The 18,922-nt window shown below is 41.9% G+C and overlaps 1 protein-coding gene across 1 annotated transcript in view; it reads left to right on the top strand.

Annotated features, from left to right (window-relative positions):
* The window catches only part of lrrc75a (leucine rich repeat containing 75A), a 141,425-nt gene that overhangs the window by 78,749 nt on the left and 43,754 nt on the right, over positions 1 to 18,922 (top strand). The window contains exon 3 of the mRNA XM_030399128.1: positions 14,493 to 14,605. Coding sequence (XP_030254988.1) covers positions 14,493 to 14,605 — 113 coding nt within the window. The remainder of the gene's footprint in view (positions 1 to 14,492; positions 14,606 to 18,922) is intronic.

The following is an 18,922-nucleotide window of genomic DNA, read 5'->3' as shown; positions in this document are numbered from 1 at the left end:
TATGTATATATATATATTTATAATAATATGTAGAGAGAGAGAGAGAGAGAGAGAGAGAGAGAGAAGAAAATTAGACCAGGGAGCCAGATGTCAGGGAGTCAGGATGTGGTTGAGGACCTTGCTTTCTTTGGGGAGGCACCCTCTAGGCGAGGCGGGTTCCCCAGAAAGGAGACACTTGGGGCTTGTCTAAGGTGTCAACAGTCTTACACTGGGGACTAGTGGATCCTGGAGCTGGTGGGAGACTTGCCGGCTGGCGGCTTGCAAACACTGGAGCTGACAAGAGGCTAGTTGGTGGGGAGTTAGCAGACACTGTAAGACCCACTTAAGTGGGACCAAGCTACATGTCCTAAAACCATACTTAATACTGACTCAACTGGAGTAATTCATCAGCCTGGTCCATTATTTGTCAGTTCGTTCTGTTACAGGTGAGGGCCTAGATGCAGAAACACATGGGAGGCAGACAGGATTTAGAGCTGAAAATACGCTTTGAATATGAAACTGATAGAACTGAAGAATACTGGAAGGCACTGGAGTGAACAGGCTCAGGTGAAACACACAAGGAGAACACAGGGAGGTAACACAGGATGAATGAAGAGGGAGCACGAAGACTATATACACACACCACTAACAAGGAGATGAGGAGCATGTGGAGCGAGGTGGAACAAGAAAAGTGAGGGAAATAAATGGAAAAGCACTAGAAACAGGGAGGGGGTGATGGCTGGAAGAAAACTAGAGGGAAAATGACACAACAGGAGGAAATGAAATGCAACACACGACACATGAGGGCAATATTACAAAATAAAATGCAAAACCAGAATCATGACAGAATCGTCATCATTTTTGCATCATCACTGACAATTGTAGCGTCACACAACAGTAATTTAAATCTATAAAATGTAACATTCACTATAAAGTGTCATACAGTCACACAGAAGCTAAAGTGCAAATGTCTATAGCAGGCCCGGTTCTAGACTGCCTTGATTGGGGGGGCAGTAAGAAATGTTGATGGGTCACCAACTGCTACTGTTTTGAGTGCCATAGGGATGACGTTTTTTTGTATGCCTACCAGTCTATAATGCCAACCCAGACGTAAGAATTGCAGATTCGCCATGGTTCCATCGGCAAAGCTCTAACGGGAATTCTTTTTCTGGATTGACGAAGAAAACAAATTCTGTGGCCAACAAATTATTGATGTCAGGCTACTAACATATTTTCTATTTAAATTTGAAGTTACAATGTAATTGGCATTTTACATTTTAAGCCCACCTCCACCTCCCCGATGTAGGACAACTTTATCAATGCCCAATTACAATTAGTTATCTAATATTAAATGGAATCTAAACCTAAATATTGCGCAACTGGCAGATAGAACTTTTGACGCACGGAAAGAACACACACTTTTGAGCCCCAGTGATGCTATAAACAACTGCACCAAAACACGGACATATTAATGCGCAACCCCAATGCATAAAAAAAAACTAAATCATCAGAGCCAGTCGTTCCATAATAAAAATGTCTTGCCATCATTTGTTATCCATGTTTACCTCTTCTAGATGAAGCTGCACTTGATTTTAAAAAGAAATCAGTCGGTTTGCAGCATTTTTCACCGTCAGTCTACACTGCTCTCAAATTCCTCTCTCTCTCTTTTCTCTGCTCACCCCTTGTGTCTCTTGATGCCTCCATTCATTTTTTTGCTAGCTTAATCTCAGTCAGTTTCCAATTTTCAATCTCCAACTTCCAACAACCACGCAGACACGGTCCACTCGATTCAGTCTTGAAATTCCCAGAAGGCATTGCTTCATTTTTAACTTTTGCAAACAAATAATCAAATAAAAAAATGGAGGTAGATTTGTATTATTTCAAACCATGCACATCTGAATAAGAAATTCACTACAAAACAACGCAGACTGATGTAAAAGTTTGTGACTGTAGAAGGTAACCATGAGTGTGATACAGAGACTTGTATGTGGTATATAATTAGTGATCAGATTGATTTTTCAACAGATGTGAAGGAATTGAAGAGACTAAATTGTAATTTAGCCTTTAAATAACGCTAGACAGGGAACAGAGTGATAATCGGCCGGCCCATAAGGGCTTGCGGTTCCTCTGGCATCAGCCAATGTTAAAGATTGTCAATCTGTCACATACATTTCGCCCCACCACCAAATTACCCAAATTCATCGTGGTAGATATGAAGGGAGGTTGGGAAATTTGGTGGTGGGGCAAAATCTAAGTTTCTTTATAATCTGTGACAAAGCAATTTTGTAAACAGCGCTATAAAAATAAATAAATAAATCTTGTCTGATTGGTTGATGCTATATTATTGTGCACCACTTTCTCGTGCTTTGGAAAGTCGTGTGTGCCTGCCTGGGTTGCCTGTCTCTCCCTGCCAGATGCCAGCAGCCTCAGATTAGCCGCTGTCGGAGGCTCTGGCCCCAGGCAGTAACGTTAAACAGTGGCCGGCGGCGCTAACCTGAAGTTACAGGTTATGGAGTCCCCTCTCACTAACGTGTGTTGTTTAATCCTGTCGGCGGGGGTGGGTGAGGCTCGTGTGATGCTTCCCATGCCGCGGAGACAGAGACAGAGACAAACTCGGCAGCAGCCGCCGATGGGACTAGGCTACTACTAGCAGTTGCTAGCCGACATGCTAACAACTAACAAGCCTGGAGTGCCCGTAGTATCTAATGTGATGCTAACTGAGAGAAGCTGCTACTGACTGTATGCACGGTACAAGAGAGAGAGAGAGACACCGGCTCTGTTGGCAGAAGAGCCGTGGACTGTGATTACTCTGAGCAGCATTTATGGGAATACGTTACAATATTATATATTTGATTTTTTTTTTTTTTTTTCGGAATGAAGCAGGGTCGGTTTGGTGGGGCAGCCGAAGCATTTGGGGGGGCATTACCCCCCCGTGCCCATGCCTAGAACCGGGCCGGTCTATAGAGAGTCAAAAACATTGCATTAAATGTTTGTTAGTACAGTGAGTACAGTGACGAGCTGCAGGAGAGTGATCCGTAAACTCAGAGGTTCTGTCTGTCAGATGAAGTAAGAGCAAAAGCACTGACAGCCTTACACTGACTGTCTCTGTCAGCTTGCTTGCATGACCACACATGTACAACCAATCAGTTTAAGCCAAAAACACTGCTCAGTCTGGCGTGGAGACCATTGTGGTATGATCCATGACATCATGGGTCAGTGACATCAACTGATGAGTGGCTGAAGTGTAAATTCGTATGATTAAACTCAGGTAAAACATGCTGTATCAGGCCCATAGGAGAAGTAAAAAGACACTTCAGAGCTCAAATGGAAAGCCTTTCAAAAAGAAAATCCAGGATTTCTGACTTCCAGTTAAGCTCACTAATCCTCCTTTGTGGAAGATCCCTCCTGGCAGACACACACACACACCTGCGCGCGCCGTTGCTCGCAAATACTCCTTTTTTTTACATAAAAACACACAGATGTGCTCATGTTTTTCACTTTCTCTCTCACACTCACATGTTTCCTCAGCCTCCCTCAGGAGTGTGGATGGTGCATTCATTGCTGTGTGACTCCAGCTAAGCAGGGCGGTTTGTGAATCTAAACTTGAGCAGCTGAAAAGCATTGCTGCCTTGTCAGTGCAGCTGCAGGGATTTTCTCTCCGCCTCCTCTCTGTTCTGTTCTCTTTTTCTTTTCTTTCTGTTGCCTCTTTATTCCTCACTTTTCTCACCTCCTCTGTCTCCTTATCTGCAGCGTGATGTCATCTCTGTCTCTCACTTATCCTCTGTGTCTGTCCGTGTGAATCTGAAAGTTCACAGCTCAAGTTTACTTGGCTCAAAAAAGTGTGTGTGTGTGTGTGATCCCGGTTCTGTCATGTTTTCAGCTTCCAGTTAGCTTCATTTGTACCGTTAATATCGGCATGACTTATGCAAATGTTAGACATGGTGATGTAATGTCAAGTTGAACTAAAGGGGCAATATGTAAGAATTTTAGTTGAAAACATTCAGAAATGATCAACAGAATGTAAATAAATAGCATGTTTGACTTTATGATGGTTATGTATTGTGTTGCAGAGATATCTGCAGAAGTTAGCACATGTACACTTGTAAATCTATGATACATCTTTAGTCTTAAAATCATTTGTAATGGTGGTCCATTTTAATGTGCCTCATCTGAACCTCAACTACAAGCTGTGTGTGTGCGTGTAATTAGGAATACTGCAAAGTTATTGTTTACTCAGAGAACACCACAGCTTTGGTGCCAGACCTACGGTGGCCGGGAGGTGCAAACCAAAATGTGAAACACTTTTACGAAGCTTGAGACAAATTTACATTTTGGAAAACATTTTTACATATCATAAAACAAAATTACATTACCGAAACAAATTTACATTTCAGAATACAAATTTACATGATACAAAACACTTTTACAAACGCCAAGACAAATTTACAAGTGGTGAAACACTTTTACAAGTCCCAAAACAAATTTTAAAATAGCATCAACCGGAAAGTGAATGTACCAACTCCGGGGTTGAACCGGAATTATACAACAAGTAGTTCCGACCAAGCAATCTGATTGGTCAACAAGACATTTTGACCGTGCTCAAATCAGCATGACAGCACGCCTGACTCATTACTCAAAATATTACTCCGCCAAGTCTGTGGCAATAGTGTATCCATCTCCATGGCAACATAATAACTGTCAGAGCTGGAGCAAAAAAAAAAAAAAGTACGGCTTGAAATTCAAACTTTCTGCCGTAAAATATGCAGAGGAAAAGTCGGGAGAAGCAGCCGCTAGACATTTCTCTGTCGACCCCAAGAGAGTGAGAGATTGGCGAAAAAAAAAAAACACAGAGCTGTCCGAGGAGGACAGCAACAGGGCCAGGCTGCCTGCTGGAGGGAGGAAGAAGGCTAGCGAGGAGCTGGAGATAAACATGCGGGAATTATCAGCAAACTAGCACGCCACGAGAGAGTGTCCCGCAAAATGATCAGGGCGATGGAGAAACAAATGTACGCCACCGTGAGTGACAGCACAGATGAGGAATTATCTGCGAGTGCTGGTCGGCTGAATCGTTTCCTCCGCTGCAACAACTTCAGTTGCAGAAGACAACTATTGCCCAGCAGGATGCCGGAGAATTCACAGAGAAGCTGGTGAAGTTTGTGACATTTTCATCCCGGATTTTTGAGAGGAAGGAATTAAACGCCTGTCCCAAATTGCCCCCTGGTCCCAAATAAACGCCTTGTCTGTTAAGTGATTAAAACAAATAAATGCCCTGGCTATTATTTATTTTCCCTTCAGTGTGAGAGACACTATTGTGGCCGCGGTGAAAACGTTTTATATAAAATATAAAAGAAAAAAAAAATCTACATCTTTGTTATAACTTGGGCGATAAAAATAAGCCTTTTCTGTTTATCTGTGCAGTATTGATTTAGTTCGGGAAATTCCGAGATCGCGATAAAACATGAACGTCAGCTCAGACTTCACTCTTCTGGGATTAGAAAATCCTTTCTGTTGCTAGGTCGTTACTAAGGGTTGGATTATTTGATGGAGTGGTAAACTACGTTCCATTACACATATGAATCAACTGACGTGACTGATTTTGTTTCAGTTATTAGTCAGACCCCATGTGTTTCCATGGAAACACGACGCACACTCGCAAAAACCTTTAAAATTTGAGAGCAAATTGTCCATCAACATGGATATATGTTGGCCACCGTACAGACACCTACAAAGGGACCACACACACACACACACACACACACACACTCACACTAAATAAAGCCATGATAGCCTCACCTATGCGTATCACTCATTATTGATACATGTCTGGCTCAGCTAAACTACCTGTCCATTCGTCAGTCTTTTACATTATCACCTACATCTTCATTTTTGTAATACAGTCCTTTATTGTTTTGTCTAAAATGCATTTTTCTATTTATTTTTTTATTTTTTTTACCAACTGTTGTGCCTGCGTTATAAAGCCACACACCAGGGCCAAAGCCAGGATTTTACACTTAACAACTTCATGAGTTCCCCAATGCAACCAAGCTCTCCTCAAAATTTTGACCAGTGCAAAAAAAATATGGACAGATGTGTTAATTGGATTTTTCACAACTATTCAGTTCTGTTTTTGTAAGTCATATTCCCCTATATGAAGGCCTGTTTTTTCAGAGGAATCAGCTTTGTTCTTTAAACGCATAGTATGTCATTTCTGGCACTGGCACGTACCATTACATTTAGTCACATTCGCTGACTTCCTTCCTCAATCTCTGACTCTTTTCCAGAAGTTCCAGATTTTTTTCTGGGTTTGAACATATACAACTTGACAAAACATACACTTTTTACATATTATATCTTAAATTTGGTCTAATTTTTGATAGTAGAATATGCTGCTAGACCTAAAAATCCCACGCAAATACAGCGAACATCAGTGTCCATCAGATCTTTTCCCTCCCTAGAGCACATGATTTTCTTCCTGCGATCAGAGATCCATGGTTCTGAGCCAGCCAGGCTTTCCTTTGCACCTCTTGACTACTGAAACAAGCAATATAAGATTGAATTACCTGGACAATTATGCTGCAGAATTGAGGAACCATTTAGCAGTAATTTACCAGGGCAGGCAGTGAAAAATAGGACTAAAGTAATGGATCCATTTGTACTGTGCAAACTAACTTTATCAGCAGAATAGCCTGAAGGGAAGTAATACAGATGAAGCAGACAGATAAATAAAAGAGGGAGAAATGAAGAGAGAGGAAAGGTCATCGGTTCCATGGAGACAGGAGAGATTCATAGATGTGTTCTGTATCAATAATGTACAGAGAGAGAGAGAGAGAGATGAGGGAGGGAACGAATGAAAAAAGTAGAAGCAAGGTGGAGCTGAGAGGGTGGTCACGAGAGACAAAGCAAAAACAAAGGGATGAGAGAGTGAGAGAAGGATGCAGTGAAATGTAGGAAAAGGCTGCAGTGAAACCATGAGGCTCTAACCAGCTGCTGTCCTCATCGACCTGAGCTCCCCCTCTTTCACTTCAGTGCAATAAAATTCATGCAGCTTTATTGACATGATGAGACGTCTCGACTGTACATTACACAACATCAATGTGTCTCAGCCAAGACCAGGCAGATAAACAATGATTTAGGTCTGACATATTGTCTAAAAATTTAAATTTTGTTAAAATATCACTTAGATGTTGAACCTAATATTTATCTTGAAAACCTTGCAAATGTCAATATTTCTGCAACAAGGACATTGTACTTTTAGCTTGACATCCATGCATGTTTGAGTTTATCCAATATCTTCTGAGGAGTGAGAGGACTTTCTCAACCCTAAAAGAAAACTGGAACTGTGAAACAACAAGATGATATTTTGGGATTACTGGACACTGCATTAGGATAAGAGATGAAATTTAGCAAGTACATGTCTACAAGGAATAACTGCCTCACAGCAAAAAGGTCCTGGGTTCTAGACCTGCCTTAATTTTCCAACCTGGATTCATCTGTAGAGAAAGATCCGTTACTCTGCTGGGAAGAGTTTGCATGTTCTCCCCAGAGCCTTTGGAAGCTGGTTCTCCTGCTTCCTCCCATAGTCCAAAGACACAAAACAAAGGTTAATCTGTATCTCTAAGTTGTATAAATGTGAGTATCTCTATGTGTCAACACCTGTGATGAACTGGTGACCCCACCACTTGCCCAATGTCAGCTGGGATTGACTCTAGCGGAGGAATTGATAGGAAATGAAATGGGCATTTTACTGAACCAGTCTAGTCACAGCCATGGATCAGCACGATACTGAGAGAGGTTTGACTTGAACCATGATTTAGTCCTTCTTGGGACAATCCAGCCTAAAACTACTTGGTTAGGTTTAGGAAAACATGGTTCCTTGGGACACAAAGTCACCACATCATCAGAAGATAGATACATCAAAACAAACTTAATCAAAAATACAGAATTTTAAAATATGAATACTTGTGATAGATAAGGAATAATTACTCCAATCACCAAAATACATGTCAAAATAACAATAATTGTAGTTGTCTCAGAGGACGTGTAGATGTTTCTACACCATTTCTCAGGAGGTTAAACAAGCCCAAACACTTGAGGTGGGCTAAGACACAACAGAATGTCACAGTGGATGGCTGGAATAAAATCAAAGTTTATAATCAAAGTTTGAAATGTATGGCAGTGACAGAAGATCGTGTGTTAGGAGACAAACAGGAGAGAGAACGATATCACAGTGTTTCACTTCCACATTGGAAATGGTATTGTGCAGTTTTCAAGTCTAGGATATTTTTAACCTCCTCTGGATTTGGACACCTGCACATAATTGACTTCACCCTGACGAAGAAGTACCACTATATTCTTCGGAGACATGCTACATCCTCTGGTTTGTATCTTTGTAGAGAAGAGTTCATACTGCAGCAGGTTAATGAGCCCAGATGGACCTCAAAGCTTTGCAAGAACTACTTGAAGACCAAAGAAGACTGAGGAGTCCTGAGTGTCATGGACTTTCCTCCACAGGCACCTGACCTCAACCCCACTGAAAATGTATGGGGACACTTGAAGAGAGAGCTAACCAGGCAGTCTGTGACACAGATTACAAATAGCTTAGTGGAAAACTTTCAGTTTAGATGACTGACATTCGCCTGTCAGGGTCCTGAATGCTATTTTAGTCACGCTAATTTCCAATTAGGACATCGGTGAAGGACTTATCTCTGAACAAGTTGTTTCCGGTTGTTTTCTTCTTTGTGTTATCCCCCTTGGAGCCACAGAAGGGGTGGTGGTGTATGAACTACAGGTGTCTCTGTCAGTTCAGGTTGTGTTCATTTATGAAAACAGACAACAAGAAGGCTTTTCTTATTGATTGGTTGATGCATCCATTAGAAGTGTTGAATAAAGAGAAGTGTTACCCTCTCCTGTGGACAGTCCTCTGTTGTCCAGAAATGACCACAACACTGGTATTAAAGCAAAAGGGGGGCACACCAAATACTAACATATTCTGAAACTCATGCACCTTTTTTCAAAGAGTCAATTTTTCATTAGAAATATTAAGATGACCTTACAGTATTTATACAGATATGGAAGTAAACGAAAGGAGTTACAAGTAGTGCAGGAGAGAACTGAAACAAGAAAAGTCGAAGTATGAAGTGTACGTTTCATTATATATCTCAAAGTGTCATTTTACACAAATACAAAATGTTCTCAACTTAATTTTTGGAACATTTGACAGATATAACAGATACATTTACACGAACATCTTCATAGATTCTCCATGGAAATCGTTATTGCTTGATTTAATTTGAATAATGAGAAATTCATTTGGCAGTCAATCAAATGGAAGAACTGTTTCTCTGCTACCCTCTGAGCATCAATTCATTCACTATGAATGGCTGTCTTCTAGAAAAAAAGAAATTCGGCTGGACTTTCCAACTTCGGCCCTATATTATTTTACCAAGAGAGCGCAAAACAACAGACACACTGATCAAAACAAGGCAGTGCGCTATCTCACAGTTTAAGGAACACTGAACCTCTCTGTTGATATCACTTCTTCCCCTCACCTTCTGTTTTAGACTGGATAACGGGGACCTGCAAACCTGACTCACCACCTGAATAAATACATTTCAATATGGGTGGGAGCCTCAGACACACACACACACACACACACACACACACACACACACACACACACACACACACACACACACACACACATACGGCTGGCTAGAGATGGAGCAGTGCATTAGCAACTCATTAGCTGTTGTCTTTAATTGCCTCTGAATGAGTTGCACTGTGGGATAGTTGTATACATGCGTTTTAACCTGACATTTTTCATGTCAGTGTATGACTGAGTAAGTGACTGTAAAGTAGCACACTGGTCAGCAAATAGAGAGCAGTTATGGACACAGCCAATCAATACACAACATCAATATTGTGTCGAAATGACATTTCTCCTTTTTTCCACTCTTCCGCGTGTCTGTTTACTGTAAAACCTTTGACTGACAGCATCAAAGTCATGACACAAAAGCCCTTTTCAAACAGAGACTCTGAAATTTTCCTTACCGCATGCTGCTGTGCATGCAATCCATCTAATCATCTTTCGAGATTTCGCTCTTCTGTTGAGCCTCCTGAATTTGGACCCAAGATGCTGTCAAAACTTTCATTTATAATTCCCAATGCAGCCTCCATAATTCTCGACTGGGAAAAAGGCATAAAAAGGTGTGGAAAACACAAAAAACCTTAAGAAAAACAATAAACGACCCCAAATCACAGAGATGCCGATTCACAAAGGACTAATATTATCACATGACCTCTGTGTTTGGTGAAATATGGTCGATAATTTGTTGTAGAATTTTTACTTTACAATTTACGGACATGGCAGATTCGCACAGGATTTAGATCACAGACGACCTCCGCAATTATTACAAATTACTTGAGGTCCCTAGGTTATGCTAGTCCCGTGCAAATAGGGCTTTTGTGAATCGGAAAAAGTTGCATTCCATCAATACACAAATTGTCTTTGAAGCACGTTACAATATACTGGACATTGTTGCGAAATGGCCCGGATCAACACACTATTCCCGAATTTAAATAGAGAGTGGTTTGACACAGCTTTTCTTTTCATAGGCTTTGTCATTGGCTTGTAGGCAACATCCTTATTTTCACTTCCTGCATTGCGTAGCCTAAATGACTTTTCAATGGGCTGCCCTGTCACTCAACAACCAATCACCGTTGTCACCGCTTCTAAGTGCGTCCTTATAAAATGACGTCATCCATAGCAACAGAGAGTTACTTCTAGTTTAGGAGTTGGTTTGCAGACCGCTAGCTTATGTAATTTTAGCAACCGCAGAAAAGACCGTACGATAACAATACACTGCAGTCTATAGCCCTTTTTAAACAGCATCTCCGCATTATCTCCGGAGCGGTGGTTCGCCAATTCTCCGCCGATGGTGATTCACACAGAGCAAAGCATCTTCGCCTTCACGTGTGTAATTCACACAGAAAGCCGGCGCTGCGGCTCCTAAAGAGGCGTGACGGTACACGTCATGTTGATGACGTCGGTGTCTCCCCAGGTGTTCCCCCTGTTAATGCAAACCCGCAGACAGTTTATAATCATATGGATGCTGTTATAATGTGTAGTGATTGAGATCCTGACCCACCAAACATCCTGGAAAGTGACGGAGTTAAGTTTTTCGCGCTAAATTACATAATTATACATAATCACCATCAGTAAACAGGACGCTGTCTGACTCTGTCACTCGCGGGGACGGAGGCTGTTTTCTGGGGGAAAGTTCCCTGAAGTCTTGGTCCGGAGAGCTGACGGTCGCGGTGATTTATTTTCATCACAAACACTCCGTGAGTTAAAGTTTTTTGCCGGTGACAGACGCTGTTTTTTGAGCAGAAATGTGACGAAGAGTCGGGAGGACAGGCGGAAGACGGACAGGAGAACAGACACTTCTCCACGTACTGCTGTGGTATTTGTTTTCCTCAAATAAGTTGCCAAAGACAGTTACAGTTACTACGTTACTTTTGTTCGGTCCTGTAACGTTGCTTTGTGGGACATTTCTCTGTATTTAGTTGAGTGAAGGACCTGTGTAGTTATCAGACTGCACGACCGACATGCCCCCGCTCCGCGCATCCGGATTATCTGTTCACACTGGGACGGCTCACCAATAATGCGGCCCTGATACTACCTCCAGAGGCGGATCAGCGCCGGAGCGAAATTTCCCCCCCCCTCCGCATCTGAAACTTTCACACAGAGGAGGGTGCGGAGAATTGGCGCAGGATCCCCGCATGCAAACGGCAGTGTGAAAGAGGCTTATGCCTCCAACAAGAAACCGCTGTCAAAAAGTCACAAATAATGCTGTTCCTGTTGTGGGGAAGCCTGATTACCGAGTGCAATTAGAAATGCTCAATTCCATTCTTTTCCCCATCCGCTCTCGATAATAACTGTTATAAACTGGTAGGCAAGACACATATGAACTTGGATTGCGTTTCCATGGAGTAATAATCATACATTTTCATCCTTGAGCTGCGGAACTCTACTGCACTCGGTAATCGACTCGCAGGGCCTCCCCAAAACAGGAAGCTGCTGGAGGAGAGTGGTGAGTTGTGTTGACTTTACAATAGCAAAATATGTTATCTATCTATCTCAAACTATGTGTTGGGAACCTATTTGTACTGCTGCTGAAGTTTGGTGTGCTTCTGAGCATTATTTGTGGCTGTTTGACGGCGGTTTGTTGTTGGAGGCATAGACTGCAATGTATTATTGTCGTGCAGTCTTTTCTGAGGTTGCTAAAACTATGTAAGCTAGCGGTCTGCAAACTTGATCTCTCGAGGGGGGTCTTACTCGGTGTCACGGTGTGTTAGACCATGGATTAAACTTACACTGGAATATCCCTTTAAGCAGAAATGTGTCGGTAGGACAGACAGGATGACAGACAGGTTGACAGATACCCTCACATATAACAGAGGTATTACTTTCCTCATATAAGTTGCCAAAGACACTACCAATTACCACATTTATGTTGTTTGGTCCTGTAATGCTGCTTTGTAGGTTGAAGTGTTGGTCATTTCTCTTGTATCTGACGAGTGAAGGCTCTGTTTAGCTGTCAGAATGTAAACTCATCAGACTGAAACACCCCTGATCCATGCCTCTGTCTTGCCTCTGCTGCGGCTCTGATAACACCTCTGAAGGCACATCAGAGCCGCAGCCAAACTGTTCCCCCTCTCCACATCTGTAACTTTCACACGGATGGTGAGGTTGGGTATCACCGCATGAAGGAACAGTGTTGTGGTGTGAGATCATGTAACACCAACAAGTGAGTCGTCTGATATAGACATGCATATGGTAGAGCAGGGAAGTGAGCTCCGATCACAAGAGGTCACTCAAGAGGCATGTGGAGATGCATGTATTGTCAGGTGTGAATTGAAAGGCTTGAGGCTGTCCACTTGTGATTGGATGGTAAAACAAATGTGAACTGCAGAGTGTCTGTAACAGAGACACTCTACCATCAAACGATTCAAAGCTGCTATTTTAAGGTTTTTAAAAAAGTTACCCAATGTTGCTTTAAAACAATGAAAAAGACATTATTGAATAAATAAGCCAACATTTGTGAAATATGTTCAAACAAACTCAAACAATGGTTATGAAATCTTACTTCTATATTTATTTTCATCACTGAAATTTACAAGATATAATTTTTCATCATCATCATCATGTCAAGTTTTATTTTGGCACTGTGCTCTTACCTTTCAACCATCACATTCCCCCTATTTTAAAGTGGCTAACTCAAAAACAAACTGATTCTAATTACTGATACTGATTAGCTCCAAGCAGCTAGAGCAACAAGAATGTAAATGTTATTGACCTTCCGTGTTTAAGGGGCACGGGACAAGAGACTGGCTGGAGAGGGCAGCTACAATACCATAGTCATGGAAAGTCAGTGTTTCCCCTACCATTCTGTTGGAGGGGCGGCCCGCCCCGCCAACGCAGGCCCCCGCCCCCCTTGAAAAACGTGAAAATCTTGACATTGATGTGCGCGCTTGTTGTCTGTTTCTCTGCACACTGTCGGATGCTATTTACATTTTACTCTTTTCATTCCAATAAGCTAACGTAGCTGCCTCATCTATGAGACCTACATTTATCTTCCGAAATGAAGCTATCCAGCCCGTGTTTAATCTCCAAAAAGCTGCAGGTAAAAAAACGGCTACTTTCGAACAAGAAAAAGCTTTAAAACCTGATGTTACCAGCGCTATAGCGGAATTTAAAACAGAGTTATGGCGGGTTCAAGTTAGCCATAGCGAGGGGAGGTTTGCTTCCTGTTTATAAAATAAAAGCGCAAATTCTATCCTTATGGTTTTCTTTATAATTAAAGGACAACGGGTGTTTTATTTTTGTTAAAATGACCAGAAGTGCGTTACTTACTACAGCTGGCTTGTGTAGCGCCGAATTAATCGTAACAAAACTTTAAACAGCTGTTATTATTATGTTATGTAAGCCAGCTTGTATGATCCTTGCAAGATAGCAAGTCAGCTGGCCTTGTATTGATGGCTAAATTTTTAAATAGATTATAATATATATAATAATGTTGTTCTGTTGTGTTTTAATTAAATTAAATTGTTCTATTCATTACCTTGAGGTTTGAGGAGTCGCTGAATGTAAATTTTCAATGTAAAACATTTTCAGCCGGACGAGCCCCCCCCCCATCCCGCGGATACCACCCCGCCAACAAAAAAACCTAGGGGAAACACTGAAAGTCAATAACGTGTCAAAAGATAAAAGCAAACTTTTGAAAGATTGTAACAAAGCATTTTTGAATAGAAATGTTAATGTATCAATATTGAATATTAGGAAAATTATTGGAATTAATTTGAAATCAGAAAGAAATAAAGTCCCATGATAAAACTGCTAGTAAGACATGAACATTTCATAATGAGTTGAGATTTTGTGAACCACCATATGGCTTCCCCTTTCTGTAACCAAGCTAATAGTCTGTCTGTCTCTATCTCTTGCCACACAACAGGAGGGTGACTCTCTCGGGGCGATGGAGAAGGTTTGTCGTCAGCTGACCTACCATCTCAGCCCGCACTCTCGGTGGAGGAGACAGGGCCTGCTCAAGAGGAAACCTCAGGCCTGGTGAGTGTGTTTGTTTGTGCGTGTGTGTCCGTGTGTGAGTGTGTGTGTGCGTGTGTGTTTGTTTGTGTGTGTGCGTGTGTGTGTGTGTGTTCGTGTGTGTCTCACTATGGTACAGTATGTGCCTCTCAGCGTGTCACCAGTGTGTCATCATCTGCTGCTCCTTTGGACGCCATGGAAAAATCCACTGATGTCTCTGTCTCGTTATTTTCTCACCCTCTCATGGACACAGTTGGAGTCGACTCCCGACTCAGCTTCCTTCTTTCCCACCTTCTGTGTCTCTCTTTGACTTTTTTGTTCCGTTGTGATAATCAAAATATTTATGCGTGTCATTATTGCCTGAATTGCATTTTGCATTTGTGTTATTTTGTTTGGATTTCAGTGTGACTTACAAGAACAATCCCACAGATAAATGTTGCCTGATGAGTCTACGAGTGTTTAGCTGTAATCTTTATTCACTTTGCACTGCCGTAGTTATCTTTCTCTCCACTCTTCCTCTTTGCGTCTACATCGTAGGAACCTCATTTGAAGGCCTGCAGCCAAATGGAGATGGAGACTTACACACTTATACAGCAGTGTGTCACAATATGCAAATCAAAACTGATCCCGATGTTTCTCCAGCTCTGTAAAGCAAATAACTTTATTCAGGCTTTTAAAAGCAGATTTTTTAACATATACAAAACCTGTCATTCATCTTGCAGTCTAGATGCTGCAGTAGCCCAGAAAGCACGAATCAATTCTTGCAATCCTTACATTTCTTTCATGTTTTTTGGAAGTAGTGAAGGATGAGGATGTTCGGTTGTTTCCAATCTGAAATCTCACCACCAAATGACCAGAATCACGAGACATAATTAAGTCTGTCTGTGAAAAGTGCCAAAGTACGCACACACGGCAGCATAGTTGAAGTGGCCATCAGACATGGTCAGTCCAACAGTCGTAACTGCCGGCTATGTAGGGACCCTAGTGCCATTGTGAGCAGACCCCTGCCCCGCAAGCCAAGATGTGAATAAGGGGAGTAACAGCATTATGTTTCTCCACTTCAAGCACTGCACATACACCACATTATTATTATCATCATTCATCAAACATGGAGATGAGGCTTTATTTTTTTTGTACAATGATCTGACTACAATAAGACTGAGGCTTTTGCAGGTTGTATTTGAGTTTGTTTACTGACCTTTCCATGTCAATGCTGAAACAATATATCGTACAGCCCTAGACGCTGCAGGACCTAAGCCGAGTGCAGACACGATATAAAATGCATCCTGGTGGGAGCAGATGGTAGAAAAAAGAAGAATTGTAGCAGGATACACTTGGAGAATCAGTAGGAAATGGAAATCTCTCCTTCTCAGGTGTTAGCATGAACTCCGGGTGTCACCTCCACTGTGAAGCAGTTTGCGTGAGTGTTGCGAGAGAGAAAATAGGATTGGATCCCTGCGGTCTGTTGGGGCGTTTTTTTTTCAGTGCCTTCGCGGTCAATAGAAATGATGGGCTGCTTTTGTTTGATCACATTGCGAGCTCAAACAGTCGCTGTTAGAGCAGTGTGTCACCTATATTGAAATGAAATGATCGCTGTGGGTGAAAATGAGTTTGGTAATTATCTTAAGTAATTCTGGATCGTCGGGTCGGATTTAATCAATGCCGCGCTGCAGTCGGTGCTTCAGGCTGCCGTGAACTGCAGTGATTTGCCGGAGGAGAGGCAGGCCGCATCAGGGCAGGACAATAGATTGAATCATCTTTTTGCATGGAACAAACACCATTAATGCCCTCCACACACACACACACACACACACACACACACACACACACACACACACACACAGAGTCATCTCCATAATGATTACTTCAGTCTCATTGGAATCAACAAGAATGATGAAAACTGTTTCTATGCAGCTGAAAATCAGTTGAGAAACTCTAAAGACATCATTCACTGGCAAATGTGTGGGTTCTTGTGACCCCTGAAGACCCATGTGTGGGTTATTTTTATACATCCTGAACACGAATTGGCTCATTATTTTGGATAGATTCTTTCAGATCAGACTTTTCTAAAGCCCTGTTCGGACTGGATTTATTTCTTGAGGAGAGGTGGGCTACTTTCAGACTTTCCTGTCCTGGTCAGACATTTTAATTGCGTATGCAGGTAATTTTTCACCCCATCCAAGCAATAATCACAGCCATAATGACCTAAAATGATATATTTGTGAATTATTTTTGTTCGATTTAAATCAAATCATACATTGTATTTTGGCTAATTGGCCAGAAGAGCCCCGAGTCATGCCTGTACTTTGAATTGACTTTGTGCTAAACGGAGACCGGTGCGTTAGGATAATTTTACATGCATTTTCAAGAAGGTTTATAATCTGGCTGTAAAATGTGATGTTAGCTATAAACTCCCGTGCTCAGCTCGGAAGACAAACATGGTTAAACGAAAAGAAAGGCAAAGGATGATGGATAGGCTGCTACTACATGTACAACCGCTTTACTGATGCTGCGCTAAGGCCTTTGCAATCGTTGCATATCCACCAGCACCATCAGCTTCATCAGCTTCATCAGCCTGTCTGTCTCAGAAGAGTCATCAACCACCACCAGTGTCTGGACTCCATGGGGGGATTGTTTTTGCTGCTGCTCAGGGCAGACGCACTTCCATCACGAAATCTCTGTGTAGAGTCTTGGCGCCAAAGACTTTCTGACAAGACTTATTGTCACTTATCATCTGCTGTAATGTATCATGTTGCCTGACTGGATCGCTGTGACTTTTCCACATTACATTTGCTGATTTTCTTTTCTTTATAAGTTGCCAGAGACAGTAACCGCAACAACACAATAGAGGAAGGCTACAAAGACATTATGAGTTTGTTGTTCCAAATCAAGTGACATAATCACTGCCAGCGCTGGGAACAGACACTGTTTTTCAGGCGGACGTGTGACAAACAGCCAACAGACAGTCTGACAGCGACTTTATCAGTTACAAATTCAGTTTTTATTTGAGCCGGGACACAAAGGTGTAGCAGGCCTCCGGCTTGAAAGTTCTTTTCTCCAAGCATGCTTGAGTTACCTGCATGCAGCTGAGGTCAGGGTGGTGGCCGGTTTTCCAAGGGGGGAGGGAGAGCGACTCCCACCTTGTAGGCTCTAAGCTTTATACTTCTTTTACTGTAGCTTAAGAGGAGATCATCATCATTGTTTCTTTAAAGAGTCTGGAGACTGAGAGGTGACACGTGATGTCATCAGAGGTGACACTTTGTTCCTCCCCTCTGTCCGTATCTGCTGTCAAACTGTCATTTTATTTAAATCGTTATCAATGTCTCTGAGGAGGTTGATGTTTACAGATTTGACAAGGTGATACTCTTAGCTTTAATATGATACCAAGTATCACATAGATGAATAAACAAGTTATCACATGTTAAGAAATGCATAATAAACATTATTAATTCAGGTTCAAAGTGTCATGAGTGGCAACTAATAAGTATCGCATACATCCATGTATTGATACATTCATATATTTGAGGGGCACAGTGAAATGAATTAAAATCAACACAATGTTTGTCCAGGGATCGTTCCTTCTGCTCTAAGACGAGAGACACTGTAGTGTGAGTTAGCGGACAGGCACAGCACCCTGGAGGTCCGAGTAGTTCACATGTCTATAGGTAGGTTAATAGATAGGTTGGTGCTCCATTCTGCAATGTCCTTTGGTCTTTGTTGTCCTTGAAACGATGTCCTGGTTTGTTTGGAGACATTACATGACTCTCAGGCGGGCAACTTGAAGACACCGGGCTGACTGAGAGGTTCACCAGTCCAGTTCAAATGTGCATGTGGTTAATAACCCCACAGTTTTGCACCATGGAAACTGTAAACAGTACATCTCACAATTCCTGCTTTCATGTGTGTTTGGGATCATCTCCCATGTGTGACATCCTCTTTGGCTTGACGGTACCTTCATCGGGCCAACGTTGTAACATTATTCAGTATTTAATATATTCTGCCTGAATGACTTAATCTCCACTAAATGTTAAACACAGCTTTACTGAGCTGCCAACATCATGACTCAGATATTGGACTCGTATCTGTTTGTCGAAGAATAAAGACTAAGATGGACAAACAGCAATGGAGAAATGACTAAATAATTTGCTTACTTAAATTGAAAAAAAAACTCAGTTTCTTAGGCCTTCGGTTTGACAGCAGCCTAACCCCCAAGCAGCAGACAAACAAGTTTGTGATCATCCAGAAGACATATTGCTGTCTTCTACAAAAGAAAAACAGTATTTTGGAATGAAAAGCCCTCTGTTTGCTCTCGCACTTCCAGATTCAGGCCTTACATCACTG

Source organism: Sparus aurata, chromosome 2 (genome assembly GCF_900880675.1).
Source record: "Sparus aurata chromosome 2, fSpaAur1.1, whole genome shotgun sequence".
In the NCBI taxonomy this organism is placed as follows: domain Eukaryota; kingdom Metazoa; phylum Chordata; class Actinopteri; order Spariformes; family Sparidae; genus Sparus; species Sparus aurata.
Note: the sequence above shows the minus strand (reverse complement) of the source record. Positions and strands in the feature narration are given on the sequence as shown.